Genomic DNA, 25,718 nt, shown 5'->3' with positions numbered 1-25,718 from the left:
CTCTTCCCGTGGAAAAGAGCAGTGCTCTTTGCCTAAGAAGCAGAGTTTGGCTGACATCTTAATGAGACTTACATGGGGCAGTAATACAGACTGATAACCTGAACGGCCAAAGGTCTGCTAACCTTAAAGCTAATAGTTTATTTTTTCTTATGCCTAATGCAGGAATTAAGCACTTTCACCATGTACTCTGTTGTCTTGCTTACCTAAAATAGAGTACTCTGGCTCCAATTTGTTAAGATAATTTGTTTTACTGCTAAACAGGCTTAAAATGAGGCAAATACCGAAGTACCTTGCTGGATGATGGCCAAAGTGGTCAGCATATTGCAGTGAAAGCCCAGTGTCGTCTTTCACTTAAGGGGCTCAAACAGTGATAATTATGTTAGCTGAAAGTAAGCATGATGTATAATTTACATGCCCTGTTTGGCTTTTTTGAGCTTGTGGTTTATTTCTGACTAGAATCCCCTATTTTTTCAAGTGGTTTTGATGTCCAGAATGATTTACCTGATCATTTTCTTAACTTATTCACAGTCAATGAGCTGGGTGTTTTGTCTATTCGAGCTTTTCAGATAATGAACATGCAAGTATGTTATTTGGTTGTGTGAACTTGTTTGTTAGCATGTGCTGTCCTGAGAAAGTGATTATAATAATGAATTAGTAATCCACTTCCAGAACATAACCTGCTTTTGTGGTTGCTTAGAATTTGTTACTTCATCAGTATTCTTGTCTGAAGCAACACGTTAGCAAAACTGAAAAGTACACAACAAAATTAAACATCCCATTAAAGCTAATTAATTTACAAAAGTATATAGGTGTTTGTTATAAAATTTTGGCATTAGTAATTAACAGCCACTAATTCTGGTACTATGCTGTGGGAATCTGGCCCAGAACTGTAATGACATATTGCCAAAAATAGACATTAAATAACATGCATTCCATACGTGAGAAACTCCTTCCATAAGAAAAAAACTGAAGCTGAAAATACTGTTTAATAGCAGATACTCATTTGAAAGAAATTCATAAACAGGTTGTTGGAATATTTTACCTAAAAACGTGCTTCAGCTCCCCCAGCTCCTTTTCTTTGATTTGCAGGTCATCTTCTAATCGTTCTATGATTATAGCATACGATTCACTAACTTTCTTCTTCCATTCATCTAACAACAAAAAAACCCTGATTCACAAAACACTTCAAAACATATAAAAAACAGGAACTCAAATCATAATATGCCAGTAACCAAAGCACTTGATTTTTAAACATCCAGTTGTACATTGTTTCATATAGTTTTCTATTGAAGTATGAAAGTTTAAAATATTACAGCTATTAAACCGTTCTTGCTGCAACCAATATAGACACATATATACTGATTTCATAGACAACTAATACATATGAATCGTTACAAAAAATATTTTTAACTTGAACAAGAGAAAACTTAACCCTTAGGTTGCATTTGTTAGCTCTTATTTCCTAAATCTTAGCATAGACACACAGCACAAAAAGGTTGGAAGTTTAAAGGTTTTCTAATGAAGTACGAGTTAAATCAGCATAACAATCTAAGTTATTATGATCTTCTACGATTGCACAAAGAAATTTAGTTTACTAGTTTTTTGTCTTCTTCTACAGACTGTATATGCAATTTGGGTTAAGCCATTCTTCTTGTAAGCCACGAATAATACAATACCTTATCCTTGAAACCAAGAGTAAATTAGCAGTGAGCTATTTCCTGAAATATCATTTGCTTTTTGTAGATGGAGGTATGATATACTGGATTTAAAAAAGCAACATTAATTACCAGTGCAAGTTTGGGTTGGTCTAGATTTATAATTTCCCATTTGTCCAATATATCTTCTTTGTTTCAGCAAAGTTCTTGCAGTAATATGATTCCTTGTTCAAGAGCAGTGACAGTCCTACTGAAAAATACTTTTGATAGTCTCTGGCTAAAAATAAACCCTGTGCCAAATGGAATGTCATGCAACAATGACATGGAGCAAAACAGCCTGTGCTGTCAACTGTAAAAAAAAAATACAGGTACCCAATCAGCTTACTTCAAAATCTACTGTCTATTTCAACAGAAACATTGGCTTTCATCTGTTGAATACCTGAAACTGGTGGGAAGTGGGTAAGTTGGCAGCTTGGTACTGATTTTGTAGAGAGCAAGGCATTTAAGAAGCTGAATCCCAAGCATACTTTCAGGATCTCCGAGGAGTGCTGGGGGTCGCCAGTTTGGAGAGGCCGGAGATGATCTCAACTCACAACGTTAAAGCGTATCCTAACGTAGCGGGTGGCTTTGTAGCATCCGGGTGTTTTAGTTACGAAGTGCAAGTTGTGTCGCACCAGAGAGCACTGACGTGTTGCGGTTTGGTAACATTTGTACATGCTATTATGCCAAGGAGGTCTCACTGAATTAGGCCAGGACGTGAGCTGGCTGTCAGGAGGTTGGCACGCTTACCCGGGGCTCTTCTGTGGGCACACACAGAACCAGCACTGAGATCGCCCTCCTCGCACCAACAGGCAGCAGCAGCAGCTCGGCCGGCTAAGCCGGGCTGGTCGCCGCTTACAGACGTGCAAAGAAGGGAGGAGACTCTTGAGGTCGTTTTGCTGCTGTTCCTGCTCTAGGTAGAATTTCTCCAGAAACGAACGGAACACAATCAAGCTCCTTTGTTTGTGTTCCAAGCAGACCATGTACGAGCCAGCTGAGGGCCAGGATGCTGTGCTCGGTCTAATTTGTCCTGTGCGTTAGCATTTTAGCTTGGACCCAATGTCACAGTAATGCGGTAAAAACCTTGTTGCCACAGCTAGCTGGAAGGGTGCACTGAGTAAAGTGGGCTCTGTGTGTGCACATATATGCAACTAAACCATGACAAAATTAATCTAGACTGTGTGCACAGATGCATTCCTGTAAGTGTCTGTGCTTGAGAACTGTGAAAAATTGGTTAATAGCAAAATAACACTGCTTCTCACTTGCACAGACTGAACCTCCTCAGTCATCTGGTTAGCTCATCTATTGTCTACCCTTTTCATATCCATTTTCCCGTGTTTTCTATCAAATGGAACTACTTTGCACATATTTTCCCAGCCAATTATGGGATTCACGTTGGTTTCTGTATGTGTCTCTTTTCCTCCTTTTATTGTTTTTTTAATTTATTTGATAGACATATACTCATATGTGTATAAATATACACACATACACATTTATATATTTATATATTTTATAGAAATATATTTTTTTTTATAAAAATATATATATGTATATATTTAAAGTGTGTTGATTGACCTTGGCAGCTGTTCTATGTACAAGTTCTTATTTTTCTCAGTTTAGGATTTCAGGCAAGAAGTTATGTAAACATAATACACATACATAAAGTCTTCAACACACTGCATCCCATGGTAAACAAACTTGCACTCCTGTGATAGTTCCTGACACAGCACGATCTCGTCCATTTGTTTGCACTGATTTACACATAAAACCAAGGATGTATTTCAGAAGACTTTGAACTGCTTTGACAACATGCCCTGTGATACTCAACCAAATATTTGCAAAAAGGCACCAGCCTTGTAACTGATCCTCCACATCTCGTTGCCAAGCAACTGGAAGAGCTGGAAGTGCAGCACGGAGAGGGGTATCTCCTCTCCCACTGCTTTTATTAGCTGAGCGCTGTTTGTTTTTCTTTGAATGTCTAAAATGCAGCCGTAGCTTTGCTACAAGTGTTTTGGCCATCTCTCCCACCCGCTAGAGAGTACTGGGGTAAAAAGGCCTGCCAGGACACCTCCGCTTCAGCACACACCTCCCTCGGCAGCTTGGACTACGTCAGGAGCTCGGCAATGGACGCATTTTGTCTTTTTTTAGCAGCGGAGCTTTCTGAACGTTTTCTGATCCATTCATGCAGGAGAGTGTTGATCGTATCAGGGCTTTTACCTTTGATTGTCAAATGAGGTAGAGCAGCCTTTTTCTTCGTAAGCCGTGCTTTTAGGAGCTGCTCTGAAAGAAGGGCCTGCAGCTGGACGAGACGGGGCTTCCTGCCGCTGACACGGGGTGTCGCAGTGGCGGTCGTGGCCACCACGGCAGCGCAGTGCTTGTGCAAGTATTTGCGGTCCCGCAGCATTTACGCAGCCTCTGCTGTGGATATTGCCTGCTCAGTCCTATCAGTTCTCAGGCATCTGAGACTCAGCCTTCTCCTTTCCACCCCACATGTGTATGCAGCACCGCATTACGGCCTCTGCTCCACGCCGCCTGCGCCAGCTGCATGGCCGCAGAGCAGCAAGGAAGCTGCACCGTCGCCCATCACCTGGAGCGTCTCCCCCTCACGCCACCCAGCCTCCAGCCACCTCCCCTCACCGCGTGGCAGCCCTCAGCGCCGCCTCGCGCCCCAGGGACACAGAAGATACTGGGAGCGTGCGCCGTGGTGCCTTTGCCTGCCCTCAGCAAACCTCCTCTGCCGCCGCTGCTCTGAAGGCAGCTCAGGTTTGTTCAGGGGAGCCGCAAGCACCTCCCGGCTGCAGCGGAGACCAGCTGGCGGGCAGCCGCCTCCTGGGACAGTACGTCTTGCGCGGATCGTTCGCACGGCATCTCAAAGGCAGGAGATACGTGCCTTATGTTTCACTTTTCCACTACTGTGTCACGCGATCTGGGTAAAAGCACTTCAGTTTTCACCGGAGCGATAACAAAACCTGTAATAATATTGTCCTTTTTTGCAAAAGCCTTGAGATGGATGAAAGAAACTCTTATGATCAAGGCTGTAAAAATGCAACCCTCTCCCCTCCGAGCCCCTGAACGTACCAGGACGGACCCTGCGGCTTGATTTCCACATGCTTCTCTGTCCTCACCGGGCTTATCCCCGCGGAGCAGCTGAGGCCGATACCAACGCTGCCCGCTCAGCCTGGGCTGGCGGAGGGGGAGCCGGGGCACCGCAGAGGAGTCGACAGTACCCTGACCGTGGTGGGAGACTCGCCGTGGTGGTGACTTAGCTGCTCCACGCATGTAAGGACTTCAGAAGGGCTCACCTTCAGCCTGCTGTCACGCAGGGGCTTGGATGGGCAGTACAATCCAAACGGGAAGTTTGTCAGTTTAGGTAAAAATCACGGGATAGCCTGAAGGAGACCCGGGAAGCTCCCCCTTTTCTGTCTGGCTTTGGTGCTGCAGCTCCCGCTGCCGCCGGGGGAAATCCCAGGGCTGTTGTCAGCCCAGCGAGGGGCTGTGCCGGCCCCACGTGCCACGGGCAGCGCCTCCGTCCCGCTCCCGCGGGAGCCTGCAGGGAGGAAAGGAGGGAAAAGGCTTTCACCAGCAGCTAAAGGAGAAGCAAGGCGCAGCGAGCTGAAGCAAGGACCGTAAAGGTGAGGTGAAGAGTGGCGAGGCGAGGCGCGCTCAGGCGAGGCACAGCAGCACTGGGGCGAGGTGTGTAAGCTGAGGAGAGGCGCCGTGAGCGGAGGAGAGGCGAGGCGCACAGCAGCGAGGTGAGATACGTGGAGGGATGATATGAGGCGAGCCACAGGGCAGAGAGGTGAGGAGTGGAGAGACAAGGTGAGGTGAGGAGAGGCCTGGTGAGACACAGGGAGGCAAGAAGAGGTGCGTTGAGATGGTGTGAGGCAAGGTGCAGCGCAATGAGGCACAGCGACAGAGGGAGAGGTGCGGCGGCACCGTGAGGTGAGGCATGGCGATGGGAGGAGAGGCATGGCGATGGGAGGAGAGGCATGGCGATGGGAGGAGAGGCATGGTGACGGGAGGAGAGGCATGGCGATGGGAGGAGAGGCATGGTGACGGGAGGAGAGGTGCAGCACCGTGAGGTGAGGCATGGTGACGGGAGGAGAAGTGCAGCGCGGTGAGGTGAGGCACGATGACAGGAGGAGAGGTGCAGTGCGGTGAGGTGAGGCACAGCGATGGGAGGCAAGGTGAGGCTCCCGTACTGTGGCTGTGACAGGGGTGGGATCCAGCAGCTCTAAGAGCAGCTACAAGCTTAGTGAAAAATCGCTTGGTGAAGTGGGACGCTCCAGCAGCAGTGAGGTGAGGGGTGATTACTCAGAGCAGGGAGCAAAATGCCAGGAAAACGCAATCTGGAATGGGCAAAATAGGTTTTGGCACTCCTCATGGCCTGAAGAACAAGACTTTTCTTCCATCCAGACCAAGCAAACTGTGACAGAAACAGGACCAGGACAGACTCCAAAGCCCATGAAATGTTCTGTTTGCTTCTGCACAGCAAATGCGTTTTAATACAACAGCTTTATAAAGTAAGAGCATTAAATTTCCATGATGAGATAGAGATAAAATGATTTGCTTTAAAAGAAGTAAATACCTTGCATATTATTTATATTCTAGTACCATCTACTTTATGAAAATGTATCAAAAAGAAGTCATCAGTTTCTATACCATATTTTCATTCACTCTTTGCAAATATTTGCGTGGGTGAAGATTCATTCATATGGACACTCAGGGAAGACCCCTGGAAACTACAACACAGGAGGAATAGCCAGTCAGGCAGCAAAATCAATGCAACAGCTTTGTTCACCATGAAAGTGACTTCCAGGCGAATTCTTGAAGCATTCACATCACAGGCTATGTGAAGCAGTTGCAGAATAATTTAAACTAGGGGGAAAAAACAAAGGCAAAAATTAATAATAATTGCAGACTCTGTTTGCAGACCATTTGCAAACAGAGAAGAAAGGAGTCACTGCACTGATTACTATGTCAGGCCAGTTCTAATTAACATCTGTACAAGTAGCACTAAAATGTCAAGAGCAATATTTTTCAGTGAGTGAAGCCTTCAGATGTAATGTTTACAGAATACTGAGCTGTATACATTTCTTTGATTAATTTTTTAGAAGTTTTATTGCAGTTTTACCTTTGGAATGTGCAGCTGTCATGTCCAATCTTACAAGAGAAATATGTGGAAAATTCTTTTCCCACTTCTGGTTTTAAATGGCCTTCACAGGAAGGCTTTACAGGATTAAGTGCTTTGAAATGCTCTTTATTTCAAATTAATTAGAACATATCTGTATCTATCATTTACTTCGAGAGGCTGTAAGTTGCTCCTATACATGTCAGTGTCATTCTGGTGACATTCAGGTACGTCACAGAAAATGAACAGGGTGTTAAAAGGAAATGCATTTTTACAAAAATAAAGGACAAGGAACTCTGTAGCCCGTATAAGGAAACAGGTGTTTACAACGGCGTCTCTGTGGCAGCGGATGAAAAGAAGCGTACAGAAGAATAGCACTGCTGGTTTTGTTCTGACAATACTACAGTGGCATTTGCACAGGGATTAATTTTCCACATGTGCAGAGAGGAGAAAATGAAGCTGTTGCATCAGATTTAGGAACGAGAAGAGGCTGGAACTGCTGAGCTCCAGTACAAACTCCTGTCCAAGTCAAGGACATTTCTACGCAGAGCCAAACAATTGTTGGAGCTTACTTTCTTTCGTCAGTTCCCCAAATCCTTCTGGCACAGATTTCTTTCAGCTGCTCATTTTTATTTCAGCTGCCTTCCCTTGTGTTCTTTTTTAAGTGCCCAGTTTCTCAGATTTCAATTTCCTGCCTAAAAGGTTACTGAAATAATCCTCCTCTCTCAAATTTCATAGTGCAATATATACAGTGTGGCTAAATCTCTGTTCATTATAGCATGCTCTCAAAGCATTCAGGGAAATCATTAAGATGATGTTCATTATGAGCCCTATTATTGCACTACACAGCAAAACTAATTAAATAAAGAAAGCTGACATGAATAAAATCATTAAACGCTCATCTTGGCTTTATTTGAGACTGTACCAGCCTGAGTTGCATTTCAGGATAGATGGAGCCAGGCAACAATCTAGAGCTCCATATGAAAACTACATCCAGCTAGGAGACTCAGTAAGCCTTAACCAAAATCAAACTCCGGATTTCAATAGATGCCTCTTGTTAGAAGGTCCTACTTGACTGTCACTGTCAGCGTTGCATCCTTTATTACTCAGACTGGAGGAAAATCATGAGCCAGGATGCCACGATGGCCTTATTTTCAGAATCTGATGCTAGAAACCAGCAACCCCATAATTACTATTACCTCGCTGTTACATTTTACTGTGTCGCTTTGCACAAGTCTCTCAGTTTCCTTGGGACAAGTTTATCCCAGCTGGTTGCATGAGAAAACTGTTGTCATCTACCTTAACAGCAGACCGTGAGAAAGATAGATTAGCTAAAGTTTGTAAAATGCAATACAAACAAAATACATACACAAATTGTGTACATCAAACAGATTATTATTGTCAGGAAGTGTCCAGTCTGAAGTCTTTTTGATTTTGATAAGATTTGATCACACTATAACATAGCCCTTGTTGTAAGGACTACAATTTGTTATAGCTAAAAACCACGCACACTTCATAAATAGCTGCAATACGTACAGCAAAGAGCTATCTCCTGCCTAAAGACACTGTTTTTCAAACGTGTCATCAAGGATACACACAAGTCCTTGCTTATCTGTCATCTCCACGCTCTCTCTCCTTCTTCTGACAGAAATACCATTGTGTTAACTCAAAAATGACGTCACATCCCCTACAGACTGACTGTTCTTGCCACGACTCCTGTGTTCCGCAGCTCCAGTGCTTTCCTCGCCTACTGATCCCCAGCTCAGCCAGTGCCCAACAGAACCCCAGCGGCTGCCCAGCAAGGTGCAGGACATCAGCGGCGGTTTGGCGGGCGTGCGCAGGGTTACAACGCTCGCTGTCAGGATCCTCAGCGAGAGCTCTGCAGCTCTTCTTCACTTCAGAGATTCCTGTCCCTGGTGGACTCTAGAAACCTTTGCCCCATCAACATGCTTGCCAGGGGCAAAATCCTGCCCCTGCTTAAATGAAAAGCAAAGCTGTTAGTGACTTCAACCAAATAGGGCAATCATCCCAGGTTTTCAGATTTTACACTGAAGCTGGTAGAGGAAAATCAACAAAACTCGCTACTTTCTGTAGCTTGACAGGGTAAAGGCACATTTCAGCATTTAAAACTCACAAAAAAGCCTGCAGAAAAATATGCCTCATGTCTACCAAATCCTTTCAACAACATTCAAAGTGCAATGGATGTCTATTTTAATTTTTAAATGTCACCAGCCCTTGACAGATGGATGCCTGGATTGCCAATACCATTATCAATTTTCATGTGCTAACATTCTCTGTGGCATGGTCCATTTTCTCTGAATATTTCCATGAACTTTCTAATCTCATACTTCACAATCAATTTTATTGATAGTAAGAAAGACCAGAAAGGATTATGGAAGCATTAGAAATTTAACCAGCAAACATGCACTTCCCGTGGCTCAATGGAAGTTATTTAGTGGAAGCTTTATATATAAAAGTGTTTATTCCTAAGTGTGGAGTCCAAGAATGATCATACACACACATAACCCTATATGATATAAATACATATAGGAAAATAGTTAATAGAGCTCCGCATTAAATAAAATATAATTTTAAATAAAATATTAAACTTGATTGTTGTTCAAAAATGAAAAGTATTACAAATCCAGGTATTTCAATACCTGTGGAATAAATTCTTTAAGCCTGCTGACATTACCTATGTGTAATATTGACCAAAATCTGCTTTCTAAAATTTGAGACAAAAATATTTAGTGTGAAAGGAAAGCATGGAGTGGCATAGACTTAAAGCAGTCTAATGTTTCTTACCTAGTACATCAAATCAATGCTTATTCCACTACAACAGATTTTTTTATTAAGTTCTTTGCCTCAAGATCTAAATGTTTCATTTACTAACAGGGCAATTCATTGACATGCTGCTAAGAACTGTTAAATGAGACTGGACATTATACGCTTCACAGGTTTGCAAAAAGAGTTGTCTTAGGCCTTTATTCAAAGGTTAAGAAAACATTTCGAGCTCCTCGCTGAAGTGTTGAGCCACAAGCTATTCAACTCAGTCACGTCTTTTAAGAGCTATAAATGAAGCAGCGTCTGACCGCACATCTGGCGTGTTTAATTGCAGAGACCATTTGTTGAAGCAATAGCTTCACGGGGCTGCGCTCTACAAACTGCAGAGCGGAAGAGAAGATCACGAATAGGAGAAATTTCATGTTTTGAGGTATGCCGACATCCAGCTGTTTCGTGCACTGCCTGTGGTACAGCCACGCTCTCTGGGGCCGCAGCCAAAGAATACTTCCAGCAAATCTTTAGAGACCTTTTCCTCATGTAGATCCTTGACAGCAGGACTAAGCACAGCGAAAGCGTTACTGCCCTGGGTGAGAAAGACACAGCTGTGCTGTCCAGCAGTTATCTGTCACTTGTGTGATCCGGGGTTTTTATGAGCATTTGCTGTTTGCAAGTGCCAGGCTTCTCTGCAGACCCAAACGAGCACCCATCAGGCTCACAACACTCACCGCAAGAGCGTGCGCCTGGGCTTACGGTCAGACCTGCAGGCTGCCAGCGTTACGGGATTACCAGTGGAGACTACCGCCCCGTCAAACCGACACAGCCACCCTCCGACACAGTATGTCAGAATGACCGAATTTTTGTGTAACACTTACCGTTTCACAGTAACTTGGATCATTCTGACACAGAGGCTGGGTTAAGGAATGACAGTAACGGATAGCACATCCCAGAGGATACTACTTTCTGCAGGGGTGGGAGTAGTTACTTCTTACCCACCCTGGTTGCAGCTGGGCCAGCACGTCTGGGCAGTCCAGGGCAGGACAGCAGCACACCAGGAAAGATCTGAGAGAGAATTGCTCCAAGAAGTACCTCTTACCTTTCCTTGTGCACTTGGTGGCCTGACAGAGCCCGAGGCAGCCCGCTGACTCAAGTGCCAGGCATGGCAGTCTAAGACTACAACCAGGATTCCACTCCGGTTCTTTTTTTCTTGGAAGAACACTCCTTCCAAGACCATAGCAGCTGCTATTTGATCAAGTTTACCCCAACACTTTCCAGAAGCCGTTAGGTCAGTATGCTTTTCCTCATTCTTTTTTCCCATTACTTATGTGTCAGAAACACATCCATTTTCTATTTATATCCAGATTGCTTTCAGTAATGAAATCAATACACGGCACTTAGGGAATTTAGAATAAATGCAATTGTAACAGTTAAAGTGAATAACCACGTTAAAAGAATGCAACTTCATTTTACTGTTACTAAACATCCAGGAAGCTTGTCTAGCAGTAAAACAGTCATCAGGGAAGTCTTTTCAGGACAAAGTTTGGTCTCCAATTGAAGATGCAAAGTTTATGCCAAACATTTGTTTTTCCCAGAACATTCTGTATACTCTACAACAGACGAAGATTATGCAAATAGGATGACATACAAACCACAGTTTCATGCTCCATGACTATTTTTACTTTGTGACTTTATGCATTTGTCTTGGACCTTAATGTTCTCAAATCTACTGCTGTTTCCATTGTTAAACTAATATTTTTTTAGTGACTTTCAAAACCTCTGTTTGCTCAGAAATTCTCCTTATTCCTTTGAAGTCAACCTCAGCAATTCCCAACCTCCACGTCTAGGTCCTTTGTATTTCTTCTTGCTCAGAAGAGATCCTGGGGAAAAATACTATGTCTCTTGAAAGGTTTTTTTATCAATGAGGAAGAAACTTGGTGAAGGTTAAACCACCTTGGGCAGTATCAATGAGATACTACACTACTACCTTGTAGGTGGCATAAGAAAGATGCCATTAGGGAGTTCAGTCAGTAGGGAGATAAACACTGTTATAATGAAACATTAAATAAAACATGGAAAGCCATAGATAAACACAAGAGAAAAAGATGCATTATGGTTGCAGTCAAATTACATTGATATAATACACAGCACATTCTTAAAAATAGCATGGAATGGAAAAATTAAAAATGCAGTCATTATAAAAGCATAATTAAAAATAAATTAATTGAGGTATCTGAATATAAACTTAGGGTGAGCAAGATTGTGAAGGTGAACCTTGTAGCACTAAAGTATATACTGATTGTTTATGTAATGAGCTGTTGAAAACACAGAGGATCACAGAACTGGATAGGCTTGCATGCTCTCCCTGCACAGCGTCTTCACGGTGCCACAGCCTAGGACAGAATACAGGGCTAGACGGTGCACTGGCATGACCTCGTATGAAACTCCCTATATTTTTAAAAAAGGGGGGCGGGGAAGAGGGAACAGAGAAGAGTGCATTTAAAGTTCTACACATAAAAAAGGTACTTTCCTTTTTGATCAGGCCAGAACAGAAAGTATAAAAAGCATACTTATCTACTTGGAGCTGAATCTTTGGCACCTAAACTAGAAAAAAAAGGACATCTTCATTGGCAAAGGGTGGAGAAGGGGAAGAGAGACTAGATACTGTATGTTTCTCTGAAGACGTGCATCGTGGTACCACTCACACTAGTTAACCTCTCTGTTGTTTACTCCACTGGTCTGCATGAGGATTAAGCATCACTCCAAGGACTCTGACAATTCAGTTTAGAGAAATACGAAATGCAGGTTTTCATGTGGCGCATATCAGTAAATCTGTGGGTAACAAAAAGTTGGTAGCTGCCCAATCAAACTACCAACTTCCAAGCGACTAACAGTAAACAAAAATACATCACTCTTGATGCTAGGTTTGACCCCAACATTATTAGTCACAAGGGAAAGAATGATCTGTCATGCAAATCTTTTTCCTCTGATGAAAAACAAGGAAGTATGAAAAAACCCAACAAATTAAAAAAATAGAGAAAGAAAATGATTAATGCTTAAGGCAGTTTGTCTTGATTTGAAAAGTACTTTTAATAAATTTATCTCTACCCATTTGAAACACTACTGTAAAAAGGCAGCATGAAAAGAGAGAAAGATAAGTTATTGCTATATCATTCCATGTTGCTGGAGCCAATGTTCTACTTTGAAAAACTTTTAAAGCAGTTTTTAGTCAAATTTTAATTAATTTGTCATGTATCATATTCTTACTGACAAAGACTACAAAACATAATAATGTGCACCCCAAGAAAAGTCACCAATTAGTGTTTTCAGAGATCTGAAATATTTCATTACTTCATCAAAAGAATAGTTTATCTGCATTTGCTGCATTATTAATGTTACGCTACAACAACATTGTTAATGCAATTTCATTATTTCTACTTCAATGAAATTAGAGAAAAGATCTGTGTACTTTTTTCTTACGATATTTACAAGCTGGGAAGTAATCAATCATCCACAAATGAAAACAGGAAATTTGTTCAAGTACTGTTCCTTCTACAAATCAGACTTCTCTTTTTGTAGACAGATTTTGTCATAAATTTGCTTTCTAAGCTTCAACATGTCTTCTACATCTTTGTAGGCGAGCATTTCTTCAACAGACAGGAGCTTAAAGCCATTCAATTTAAAAGCTGACATGTGCTGCACAGAATTTAACATTTTTAATGACATTCTAACTGATTCACTTAAAGTAGAACAAACAGGAAAAATCCTAGCAGTCCACAACCCCAAACGTGTGTTCTCACTGGAGAAGAGCTGGCCTGAAACCTTTACACCCCAGAGGTCCAAGCATTCTAGTAAGCTGACTCCAAAAAACTGGAGTGAACGTATCTCTGACAACAATTTCACAGTCTTTTTCAAGTCGTCTTCTACACTAAACACCATACTTACATACCTTACTTGATTGTTAATTTTTATACTTAATGAACTCATAAAACAGTTTGAAGGTATGTCTACTTTCAGATTTATGTACGATCCACTAATAATGCTGTTCTTCCCTACTGAGACTTCAGGTCCAATTCTAGAGTATTCAATAACGGATCCAGGTCCTATAAAACATCCAGGCTCAAGTATGCTTTGAATAATACTTGCCGATTGATCCAAGGTCTCAGCTTTGTCAGAAAAGATGCTAAAAGCCACAGGCAGTAAGTCAAGCTCAAATTTCAGTTTAGTATCAGATGCAAAATGAAACAAATACTCTTGAGTAGTTCCAATGTGATAGAACTTAGAGTTGTTTAAAACTATAACATTAAGTGTAGTGCCTTTCAGAAGAGAGTATAGCTTCTGCCGTACTTCTACTAACCGCGATTCCTCTTCTGTGACGTTACTTGTATTTTCTATGTATTCTTCAGTGGCTCCAGGTCCCAGGGCCTGGAGGAAGTCACCATATGCATCTATTTCACAGCAAAGAGTGCCCATCTGCTTATAAAATGTCAGTAATTGTTTCGCAGTGCTATGATCAATGTAAAATATACTGTCTGTATACACACACTCCGAGTCCATTACTGAGTCACTGCGGTCCCCAGAGGAACTTAGCTGAGAACAATTTCCTCCTACGCATACTGCACCACACCGGCGCATCGTCTCGATATCAGGCTTGTGCAGGAAATGATGGCAAGACGTGTATTCAAGTCCTCCTTTTCCTGAAAAGCTGGATGGATCCATAACAAAGACTCCGTGAGTGGTCCCAACTGCCAAATCTGAAGGGTGAGCTAACGCAGTAAATCCAGGTTTATCAAATGTGATGGTTTCTGTAACGCCAGTGCTGTAAAGTTCTATGTCATCCGAACACGTAATGAGGATTCCTGGTTTCATGTGGCTGGGAAAATCAATGTACATGGCAAGCTTCAGTTCCAACATCTGGTAAACGGGATCGCCAAAAGGCAAAGCTGTGAAAATTTTTCCCAGGGCACTTGCATTTGGTAACCGTTGACTGTAACCACCTTGAAGAAAAAAGGTTTTAATTATACAGAGACACTGAATTCTTACTTACATTCTGTGAATGCAAGCAAGCAAAAACTAAACCTATACAGGTATTTTACATATACACAAAGGTATAAAAAAACCCCCAGCTTGGTCATATACAATGTATTTCTCAAAAAACAACAGATGTAAAAATATCAATCCGTCATTCTTCTGCAAACATTTCTCAAAGCAGATCTGACCTTATGATCAAAATTTAGCATGCCTTAAATAGCTTATATTAAAATTGTGGTTGATTTCATTACCTTTAGTTTGCTTGAGAGCTGGAATATGGGCCACTTGTCTATAACTGAAGTGAAGAAAGCAAATGACGCCTGCGTTTCGCTTGAAAAAAAGGAGGACCCCCACCCAGAACTTTAAGTCAGAGATGAGTCAAATAAGCAGTGATTTGGTCAGGTGACTTGTTATTACCTGGCTTCTTTCTCCGCTGCAAAACTGATGCCCCTTTTGGAAGCGCTCTGACAAACTGGGTAAGAAGGCAAGTATTCAGTCTGCCTGTAGTTATGAGGACCCCTAGGTCCCCTACAGAGAGGGCCATGCTCCTTAAACGGGTATTTCAAGGCAGAAGCTTAATTCAGATACTCTGAATTACACTTCTTTCTCCACTGTTTGACTGAACAACTTAAGTGCCGAGAAGAAATGCTTAAGGGACAGTCGTATCTCCTAAGTACCAATCTAACTTCAAATGATCAGATCAGATACATTTGGGATTACTTTTCTGAGGGAACTGTATTTCAGAACTTTGACTCCTCTGCCATCACATTATTTTCAGAAAAAAAAAAAAGGGGCGTGTGTGTACAATTTTCAAGTGTGAAACGTGAAACAGAATTTACCGGAATGAATTAGCAGCACAATAAAAGAAGTCCATTTATCACCATACAGATCTTCCAAGCATCGAAGAACATGAAGTGTTGATCCACCATTTCCTAAAGAAAAAATATTTTAGTATCTGCTGAAAAGAGCACCAATAATATCTGCACTGACATGTGAAGCATACTGGGATCTGGTGCTGTGGTAGGGTGATCAGGAAGCGTGTTTTAAATGCTGCCTTCTGCTGTAGAAAATAAGTTGTCATTTATTTTTAAAAAGTCCTTATGACTGCAGAGATGATCTTTTAAACAAAGCGAGTGTCAACGGGTGCACAGATACCTATCTGAAACTTCCTAAACCAGTTCTGACAGAACAGTCTTTCTACTGTATCGTAGTTGATAAAATCATGCAAAGGAGGTGACGGACAGTCACTCTGGAGGCCTTGTGCACTCAGAGGGGAGGGCGCCCTGGGTAGCCAGCTCTTGGGAAAATACCGTGCTTTCCCCTCCCAGTCACTCTCTGAACGGCCCCAGCATTTGAAGCATTTCATCATTTCAACAGGCCATAACTTAACCATAAAAACTAGCTCCAGTAGGAAAGAAGTCACACAAAAGTTCACTAATGACCTGGGGCAAGCTTTCAAAAGTACTTTTGACATTTACAACGTGGAAGTGAGGAAAAACGTTTGGGATATGAGGAAATGGTTTGGGATATTCTTATGTGCTCCTACAACTTAAAATCGCTAGATTTCTGGAAATTAATCTCTGTCTATTATTCTATACTGCAGATAGACTACCGAGATTAATTACTTTCCTCATCAAAGTAAACAGGAAGATATTATGGACAGTCAGACTTTCTTCTACATTTTTGCTGCATGTTGGGCAATATATTAAAAGATATTCAAATAGTTCAAATCTAAACAATCAGGTTAAGTTAAGAGGTATGAATTTATAGAAAATCTGAGTTAGTGATATTCTGTATTCTATACGGTACACTTAGAAGAGCCATATAGTACCATCAACATGCACTCATTCAAAACCACCACGACGGGGTCCCAGATAGCACAACGGGAAGTGTAATGGCCAAAATTAACTTACATTAAGTCCAAAAAGCAGCCAACCCATGATGCTAGCTGTTGCACGACTAAATAGACACTACACGCTATTTAATGGCATTAGAACCTACGCCTGGGGTTTAATTAGTACTTCAGCAGTATTTTGGAGCCCTTTCAGTGCAGGAGACAGCACGCAAGCACAAAGCCTGTTTCCACCTGACCGAAAATGAGTATAATTACATGAGTGCACATGCATTAAACGACTATATAGTATATCAAGCGAGTGTAAGCTGTAGGGTAACACAGCCAGGCGCTGCGCCTGCTCCGCACGCGGCGTGCCGGCACCCCTGCGGCAGCTACGCCAGCGCTCGCCGTGCGGGCTGTGTCCCGCTCCGTGCCCGTGCCCGTGCCCGTGCCCAGCACGGGTGCCTGCCAAGGGCCGGACTCTCGCCCCGCGCCGCGACCCACCCTTCTTTTTAGGTCTGTGCCAAACCCCGCTTGACCTCAAGCGGGAGCTTAAGGCTGGGCAGCCCTGGGCCGGGGGGCCAGGAGCGGCCTGGCCGGAGTCTCGCAGCCCCTTCCGCCCCGCTGAAGCCAAACCAGCTGCCCGCAGAGCTGACGGCCTTGGCCTGGGCAGCTGCTGCCCGCGGCAGCGAGAAGCCGGCAGCCGGGTGCCCACCGATTTTCGGTCCAGGCGGATCCTCGAAAACGTGGTACCGAACCCCCAGTGGAAGCTCCCTCCTGCTCAGCTTCTCGGCCAGCTGCTGCCGGAAGGCGAGCGCCTGCTGCGCGTCGGCGGCCGTCAGCGCCACGACGTCCCAGAACTCGCCGGGGCGGGCGGCCTTCCCTGTCGGCAGAGCAGCCGCCGCGTCAGGCGCGCGGCGGGGGGGGCACGAGCAGCGCACCCGCCGGGGCGCCGCGCCAAGGCCCGAGGCGGCCCGAGCTCAGGCAGGGCGCGCCCGGCCCACGGGACCCCCGCGGGAGCCCCACGGGAGCCCCGCGGGAGCCCCGCGGGCCGAGCGCCCCACAGCCCCGCGCCGAACGCGGCTCGGCGCGGCCGGGCCCCCGCCGCCGCCCGTCCCGCCTGGGGCCGCCCCACCTCTCAGCGCCGCGAACCGCGCCAGCCGCCGCCCCGTGGCCTCCCGCCGCGCCGCGCTCCGCTCGCCCGCCGCCGGCATGGCCGCACCGCTCTCCAGGGGCCGCGCCCCCGCGCTGCTGCCGCCGCCGCCGCGGCGTGAGGCGGGCCCGGAGCGGCCGACCCGGAAGAGCCGGGCTGGGACCCAGGGCGGGGCCCGGCGGGGGCCGCCTGAGGCGGCGCGGCGCTGCCGGGGCCTGGGTCGGCCCTGCGGCGCGGCAGCGGAGCTCAGCCCTCGGGTCGCGCCCAGGCCAGGGCGGGATGGAGGAGGGTTTGCCGCCTGCCCCGCTCCGGAGCGGACGGGAGGCTGTCCTTGGGCCGCGGGGGGCCAAGCGGGGGCCCCGGCAGGGAGCCGGCGCGGGGCCGCTCTCGGGGCTGGGCCTGCCCGCTGGCGTACGGAGAGCGGCCGCTGCTGCACCTCTCCTCGGCTTCGGCTTCCCTGTGAAGGGGTGCCTTACCTGGGTCTCTCTCGGGTCCGGTGGGGAAAGGGCCGTGGCAGGACGGGCTGGATGGAGGCCTTGTGTGCCCGGCCACCGCGCTCGCCTGTGCGCCGTTCTTCCCCCCTGCCCTTTTTTTTTTTTTTTTTTTTTTAACAGTACCTGTTCACTCAGTTCCCGGTTCTAAAGATGTTTCAAGTGGCGTTTTGTTCAGAAGGAAAACACAGCGCTTCTGCAGCCTTCCTCTCTGGAGCGCTGCGACTGCGGGCCGGTGCGCTTGCCCGCTGAGGGGTGTACCTTCACCTGCCCGTGGTCTGCCGTGGCCCTTGGGTGATTTAATGCAAACGAGGATTTTTAAGGAAAGAAATTTCTTTCCTGTTCTTTTTAGTTATACAACTCGTAGAAAATATATTCATGCATATGGGCTCAAATTTGGAAGTACTTTGCTGCCTCAGAATGGTGGTTCCGTGTTGAGCTCAGCATCTGAAGGGTCGGGTTTCCCTTGGGGCTGACGCCTTTAGGCTGTGTGTGTGTAGAAATAGGTCATCGTTTTGAGGTTTGGCGTACATCTCCGTGGCAGTCACAGGAGGGAGTAGGATGAGTTAGGTTGCTGGTTTGGTAATCTAATTAGGAACGGAATCCTAATTGCACATGAACTAGTCTGCTTAAGTCTTGTGCCTGACCTGTTTGTGTTTCCTGTGGGACTCCCCAGCCATACCTGGAGTACGCTTGCTGAGCACTGGACTGAGCAGGGCTTGGATTGGATGAATGGATCCTACAAGGACTTGCTGCGGGCTCTTGTATTGTGTGTAATTATCTGGTAGATACGGGCGATATTCACTCAGCTGAAAGTTTTTCCCACTGCATTTCTTTGCCCTGGATGTTGTGATTTTTGATCTGTGGAATTCATCTGTCTTCCTAAATTTAGAGTCTGCTGAGACTACAGATACCAAATACAAACATGAAAATGAAAGAAGGGTTTTTCTTGATAAGAACTCATTATGCATAAATCTTACAATAAAAAGTAGCTGTAAAATCACTATAGGAGCTACTGAAAAAAAAGAATTTAGGAAGTTAAAAAACAGTTACAAAAAATCCATATTTTTTTATGGTTGTAAACCGCCGACAGAGAAGATTAAAGAAAAAAGATAAAAGATGAATACTTCAGTGCTGCTTTATCGGTTTGAGACTTTTCTGTGATGCATGCGATAACAGCCTTAATCAGAGTAATGTACACCACAAAGATCTGTTCGATTCTTCCTTATGTTCTCAACTTACTCTAGTAAGGAACACAGTCTGTTTTGTTGAAACTATACTGTTACTCTTTTCTTCTGCATTGAATTTTCGTTGTTGACAACAACTCTATTGACCTCAATGAGAAAAAGTTCCTGGATCCTAAGTCCAGCATTAAAGATGTAAGGTTTAGTTACAACAGGTGAAGATTCACTGCTTTTTACAGTTTTGTTTTTTTTTTTTTTAAATACTGTTTTCCCCTTTCTTACCTTCAGGCTAATGTAGCGTTAGTGATAAATCCTATAAATTGACTGTTTCTTGAACCCAATTACAGACTGCATCACCCCGATTACATTAAAAAGTGCTCTAGACATTAAGCAAACATCTTCTGTTTTAAGTCAGAAGAATGAGTGATTCTTAACGAAGCTGGGAACCCTCACATATTAACCAGCAAGTTTTCCTGTGTCCCATTCCTTATGAGTAATTTATTTGCCAAGGGAGAATTGCTAGCTTTCTGAATTGGAAAAAAAGGAATTGAAGTTGGGAAATCTTTTTATTGTATTATGATAGATTCCTCCTTTATTGATTGTGCTCTTCTTAACCTATCTCTGACTCATGTGTCTTAAGACATTGTATATAATAAGCACAGCTTGGGAGAGGTGTCTTTTATAACTCACATATTTCGCTCAGTAGTGACACAGTTTTCACAGTGTGATTAAAAATGCATGCTAATTTACAAGTCATTTAGGAAGCTACTAGAGATACAAAGTAATTAATGGTTTACTGACAATAATACTAATTTCTTTTTAACTGCAGCAAGCCTATGAAGCGATAATTGGGACCCTAATGCTTGCAATGAAATATTGCTGCAGTTCAGAATTTTTGTTTTGAACTTTTCATCACTAGTCAGACTTCCTAATGCATACATTTCTGTTTGCGCTCTCTAAGATAATCCAAGTCTAGAGTAATTATTAAATCCAACCATTCATGGTAATAATTTCTTTTAAAATTGTTTCAGTTGGATGGTTATTCATACTTTTAATTGTAATACTTTATAATCACTTAACCTGATAGTTGATTCCAGGAAATAATAGATTTTCACCAATACTGCATTGCTCTGTCTCCCAAAATTTCAAATAATACATGAAGTATGTATGTTGGTGATTCATTAGAGTCAGTGGTAGAGCCAGTAAACTGCTCGAGGAAATACATTTTGCCCGAGTGATGAAAGTGGAGGTGTTCACCATTTCTGCCTAGTGAAAAGTGCCAGGAGAGCTTTTGTAAGAGCGAAAGTATTTACGCTGATACTTAACTGAAGTGTAAATCCCCCAATTGAGTTTCTCTGCGGAGGTTGTGGTTACAAAATAGCAGAAAACACATACGTTGTTGTGTGTTGCTGACAGCTACCGCACCTCCCATCTGATCATGCTGGTCTCCCTTATCCTGCTGTGTTTGGTGCAAGCAGCCTTAGGCACAGCCCAGCTCGGCAATCCTTGTGTCAGGTGGAGAAGATGGATTAATACGCAGCTCATTGTGTTTGTGTGTGAACATTTGGTTGAGTAAATAAAACGTGAGTGTTGTGGAATCATGCCAGCGGTTAGCAAAGTACTTTCTGTGACCCTTTGGAATGCAATATGTCATATACAATATGTTGTTATCACAACAGTATTTCTTACTTAAACAATTAGTGCCACTGGAGTTTGTCCTACCCTGTGGGTGTATGGTATTTCATAAGTAGTATTATAACAAATACCTGGATATTTTCTTTGGTTATCTGAAATTCTCCTTTTAAAGCTGAACACATAGCCTTTTACGTAGTCTTTGTATTCCTCTTTTCCTGGATCTCTGAGGGATGAATCAAAGAAGGGAGCTTATCATGAAGAAGTTAACTGAATACTGAACATGTTGTTTCTACTTCCAAAAATCTGATGCTGTTGATCAACAAACTGTTGATCAAAGTCTGTTGTAAAAAAGTCAGAAGGCCTGGTCATAGTTCAGTTAAATGGGCTGTGTCTGAAGAATGTGGGACATTTGCAATATTGTTTTTTCACTTAACATTATTTGAGAGGATGCATATTTTATCAATACTGATTCACTTGGTGTTGTGCTGGAGCTCCATGTGTGTCAGGTAAATAATAATACTTTGTGAAGATGCCAAAATTAAGTTGATTTGTCTTTAGACTTGTATAATTGTATTCCTGAGGAGCAATATGTGTTTTGAATAAAGTATGATTTCATCATGGAGGAAGATCTTCTGACTGAGTATATTAATTTTTTTACTTGGAACAGGTGGTTACTTCTTGGGCTCATAGAATTTTGCCTTTTGTGATAAAAATGCAAGTGTTTTTCCCATGCCTACCCTGCTGTTTGGTGAGAAGGCCTGATACCAGGAGTTTCAGTGCTTGGGGTCTCCCTTTTATAAAGGAGTGGAAAGGGTGGCAATGATAACACAGTTAGTTACATGTGAATTCAAGGTTTTTCAATATTGAAATGGATTTGGCTTAAGGGCTGTAGTTTGAAAAAAAACCCAACCGTCTTTGCTGTACAGAGAAAATGATAAAACAACTTTTTGCGAGTATTTTGTACATATTCTAAATGACATAAATAAACAATAGGAAAAGTCTGTATGACAGCTTACATATTGCAAGCCGGTAATGATTTATTGTTCCTACTGTGCGTTGAAGTGCTTCATCTGTCTCTCTGTAAATGGTTAAACCAGGAAGGCATCTGCTGCTTCTCCTGTCCCCAAACTTACTTGGAAGGTTTTTCTGTAGATACTTGGTATACATTTTCCAGTTCTCAGTTTTAATCTGCTGTTAATCTACTATTTAATCTTCCAGTTCATGGAGCAAAAGTTGAACTTTAATCTGCAGTTTCACATTTGGCCTTCTGAGCTCTGTATGTGCTGGAGATAAAATGAGACAAAATAATCCGGAAACAGGAAAATTCTGCAACGCTGCTTAGAACAACCTAATCTAAAATTCTGGTCTAATGGATTTGCAGTAAGTGCAGTTTTGTTAGAGGTGTAAAAAGATGGCGCTGTACTGAATGGCTCACAGAGTACCTGGTGTTTCATAGCTGCTACAGTGAGCTCTGAGTTTAGCGCGATCATCCTGCGGTTGTGAAGGCCAGGTTCAGCCCTTGCCTAGTCGGTAAATTTACTGCTATTTATTCCAGTATTGAGCTGGCCTGCATATGATTGTGTTAATAAATTACGTTTATCTGAAGGATGAATTTTCATCATTATTTCAGATACGGCATCTTCCAGGTGCAGTGTTTTGGGAAGGCATGAAGCAATTAAGTCTACTGTATCTTCGTGATAATGAAATGGGAAAAATGGCTAATGTGCATTCATTGTCTTTCAGTCCTAATCTGATAGGCCTCACCCTGTTTGATACTTCACTGAGCCTGAAAATAGCCTGTAGGCATATTGTTGTTAATGGCATTTTCTCCCTTAAAGCACTGGGTTACTGTGTAATTTCTGATGAGGAAATTGTTGGGAGATGTAAACTTTCTGACAAATAGAAATGTGTTTGCGATTGTCTTCTCCTTGATGTCTCTCCTGTTGCTGGAGAGGTAAGCCAGCTCGTAGCATGCTATTCTTTAAAAGGGTCGGTCGTGAGAATGTTTTTTTCTAATTGCATGGCTCTTGTTTGATTAGGGAGTCATTAACACAATATTTTATTGAACTGTGTTCAATCTAATAGGATTAGGGATCCATTACTGAACATGTTTCTTTAACGTGACTGCATAATGTTTTTGAGGTCAGGCAGTGGAACTGTATGGTATCTTTTTTTTCAGAACAAAATATTTATGTATTAAGAAGAATGCTTAACTGAATATAGGTAGTCCACTTAGCTCACACAAAATTCCTAATTCTTTTGTCCTTCATGTTTGTCAGCACCTCCTGGTGCATCCTTTGGTTGAACAGACAGGAGATCATATATGACCTCTTTGTATGTGTTAAATCAATCGAGCTTCTCAATTTGAGAAGATAAAATTTTTGCAGCGCTTGCGCTGGGTCCCAGTACTGGGGTCCTCTTTCTAGATTCAAAGAAATGGTCCTTGCCTTGCGGTGTGCGGTTAGAGCAGCCGGCCCACGCAGCGGCCGTGGCAGCAGCCGGGGTGACGGGTCCCCCTTGGCAGCAGCCCGGGGACCTCTGCTCTGAGCCGGGCTCAGTCCCGTAGGCTGCTCTGCGTGTCGCTGCCTTCCCACAGGTGAATGAAACAGGCTGGGGACATTGCTCTGGCCACATGGCACACAGGGAGATCTCTGCTTACTTAATAGGGCGAGAAACACGCAGATGTAGACAGATAGGAAGGCCGTGTTTATTGCTTTCTGGGGTTTCCTTCTGACTCTGGGCTATATTGTCCCATCTTTCCATACATTTACTTGTCTGTTTTCTTTAGAAGTCTTTTCAGCGTGCCTTTTCTCATCTTGGCTAGATTTACAGCTAAACGAAATACTTGTTTACTACAAAATCATACTAATTTGTTTTCCTCTATATTCAAGGCTTTCCATTGGGCTTTTTAAAACATCCCCATTTATTCTTTGTGTAAGTCCTTTCTAAACATTTCCATTATCATTTCTGTTACTTTGTCTTTGTGGACCCCAAGTCCTTTGCCTGAAAGCAGGTAGTGAAAAAAGCCATTCTCCTGCCCCTCACCATTCTCTAAGCCTAGTAGTTATTGTAAAATATTTTCCATTTTCTAGGCTAGTGGGCATAGGATAAATCTTTCATCAGAACTGGCTACCTGGAGACATTTCATGATAAAGCTATTTTTTTCATTACAAATGTTCATCAAAATCCATGACTTAAATACCGATGGGCTCTCGCATTACTGTTTGCATATAGGACAATATTTTTTCATATGCTATTTGTAAATTGATCATTGCCTTAGTGACTAAGGATAGCAAAGACACCACCAAAAATATTTAAACTATCTTCTAAAATTTCTGACCGTGTTTTTGTAAATGATCACTCAGTTTTACTCAGGTCCCTTTTGATGTAACAAATCTAGTGCTTATGGAAATAATTTCAAGGGCCTGTTAACGGTCAATCATTATTTAATCTATACAGTTTTAAATACGCTAGTGATTTAAAAAATAATACTTTCAGAAGTAAAAAAGAAGTATGAGAAATTCTGACGATAGAACAGACCATGCTTCTACTTAACATAGCATAATTTGATTTTATAGGCTATGTAAACCCACTGATGTTGCGAGATATTCTGCTTTTCCCATGGTACGGTAACATGAAATACTACCTCAAAATAAAAAATCCACAATGACTGTACTGTGAGCCAGAACATTGGATCTGCGCAGCTCTCAGCTTGGTATCTTTCGTACCATATGCTTTCAAGGATGTTATAGTAGAACTATATGTATTAGAATTACACGAACGCTGCATTCAACAAGATATTTCTTCTGCCATTGAGGATGAACTTTTGGAGTCTCAGCATTTGTTTACTAATATATTTAATTTAATTTGTTAAAGTCAGGTGAATGGCAGGAAACAAGTACTGTAATAGCATTGCTACTGCAGATAAAATGAAAATGCAGTAATGATTTTATCTCTTACATTGTTAAGAAGTTGATTGTATTTCATTGTGAAGATGTAAAATAACTTCATTTGCATATAAAACTGCCCATACTTCATAACTACAAGAGCAATCACTCCAGTAATAATAATATTAAAAAGCAGAAAGAATTTGATATCTATATTTACTCAGTTGGATAACTTTATCAAAAAGTTTGTATATCAGGATTGTAGTGTTTTGTCAGATCCCAATGCTGAAACTATTTGCAGAAATTATCCAGACTTTGTGTGTTTTTACTGTTTGGTGATGTTAATAGATGCAGTTCTGTTGGTCAAAACATTTCTTCAGTCAAGCCTTTTTTGATAAGTCAGAGTAGTGCATCCTGACTCCCTAGGTGACATGGTTTATTTTGTGTGCTTTTCTCTCTAGCTTGTTTGTTTAGCTCTGCTTTTACCGGGTACGACAGTTTGTCCTATTCCCCACCGTTACTTGTGCACTTGGATTGGAGTCGTTTTCCTGGGCCTGGAGGATTTCTGCAGTTTGTTGGCATTTTAACATATAGTTGTTGTCTTATTTGCATGAAATAGGCTATTTTCTTGCAGCTTTCTAGAACAAGGGTGTACCTTACGCTTTTTCTTTAACATCTCTACTGTCTAATATAAGAATGTATTAATGGAACATCAAAGTATTAATATTCTTCAAAAGGGGGAAGAGAATTGACTTCTTTTGATTCTCACAGGCTTTGGTAACCTGTAATGTGTTTATGCACTTTTCGCTGGAATGAAAGAATGTTGTTGTGAGCAACTGAAGACGGCAGTGCGGAAGAATGCCGGTGGAGGAGGTGAAATACACAGTTACTCAACACCGT

At 42.9% G+C, this 25,718-nt stretch overlaps 2 protein-coding genes across 4 annotated transcripts in view; both read right to left on the bottom strand.

Annotated features, from left to right (window-relative positions):
* The window catches only part of TNNI3K (TNNI3 interacting kinase), a 94,467-nt gene extending 92,582 nt beyond the window's left edge, over positions 1–1,885 (bottom strand). For all 3 annotated transcript variants that reach the window (XM_059822081.1, XM_059822080.1, XM_059822082.1), the window contains exons 1-2: positions 1,788–1,885; positions 1,043–1,151 (exon numbers count right to left, since the gene is read on the bottom strand). In XM_059822081.1, the coding sequence (XP_059678064.1) occupies positions 1,043–1,151; positions 1,788–1,827 (149 nt within the window). In that variant the 5' untranslated portion in view covers positions 1,828–1,885. The remainder of the gene's footprint in view (positions 1–1,042; positions 1,152–1,787) is intronic.
* A 10,795-nt stretch (positions 1,886–12,680) lies between these two features.
* FPGT (fucose-1-phosphate guanylyltransferase) lies at positions 12,681–17,682 on the bottom strand. The gene is made up of 4 exons (XM_059822083.1): positions 17,604–17,682; positions 17,184–17,351; positions 15,474–15,566; positions 12,681–14,600 (listed from the first exon to the last, which is right to left on the bottom strand). The coding sequence occupies exons 1-4, from the start codon at positions 17,680–17,682 to the stop codon at positions 13,156–13,158; spliced, it is 1,785 nt and encodes a 594-aa protein (XP_059678066.1). The 3' UTR covers positions 12,681–13,155.
* Between the last annotated feature and the right edge of the window lie 8,036 nt (positions 17,683–25,718).

The sequence above is a fragment of the Gavia stellata genome, chromosome 10, assembly GCF_030936135.1.
Source record: "Gavia stellata isolate bGavSte3 chromosome 10, bGavSte3.hap2, whole genome shotgun sequence".
NCBI classification, from domain to species: Eukaryota; Metazoa; Chordata; class Aves; order Gaviiformes; family Gaviidae; genus Gavia; species Gavia stellata.
Note: the sequence above shows the minus strand (reverse complement) of the source record. Positions and strands in the feature narration are given on the sequence as shown.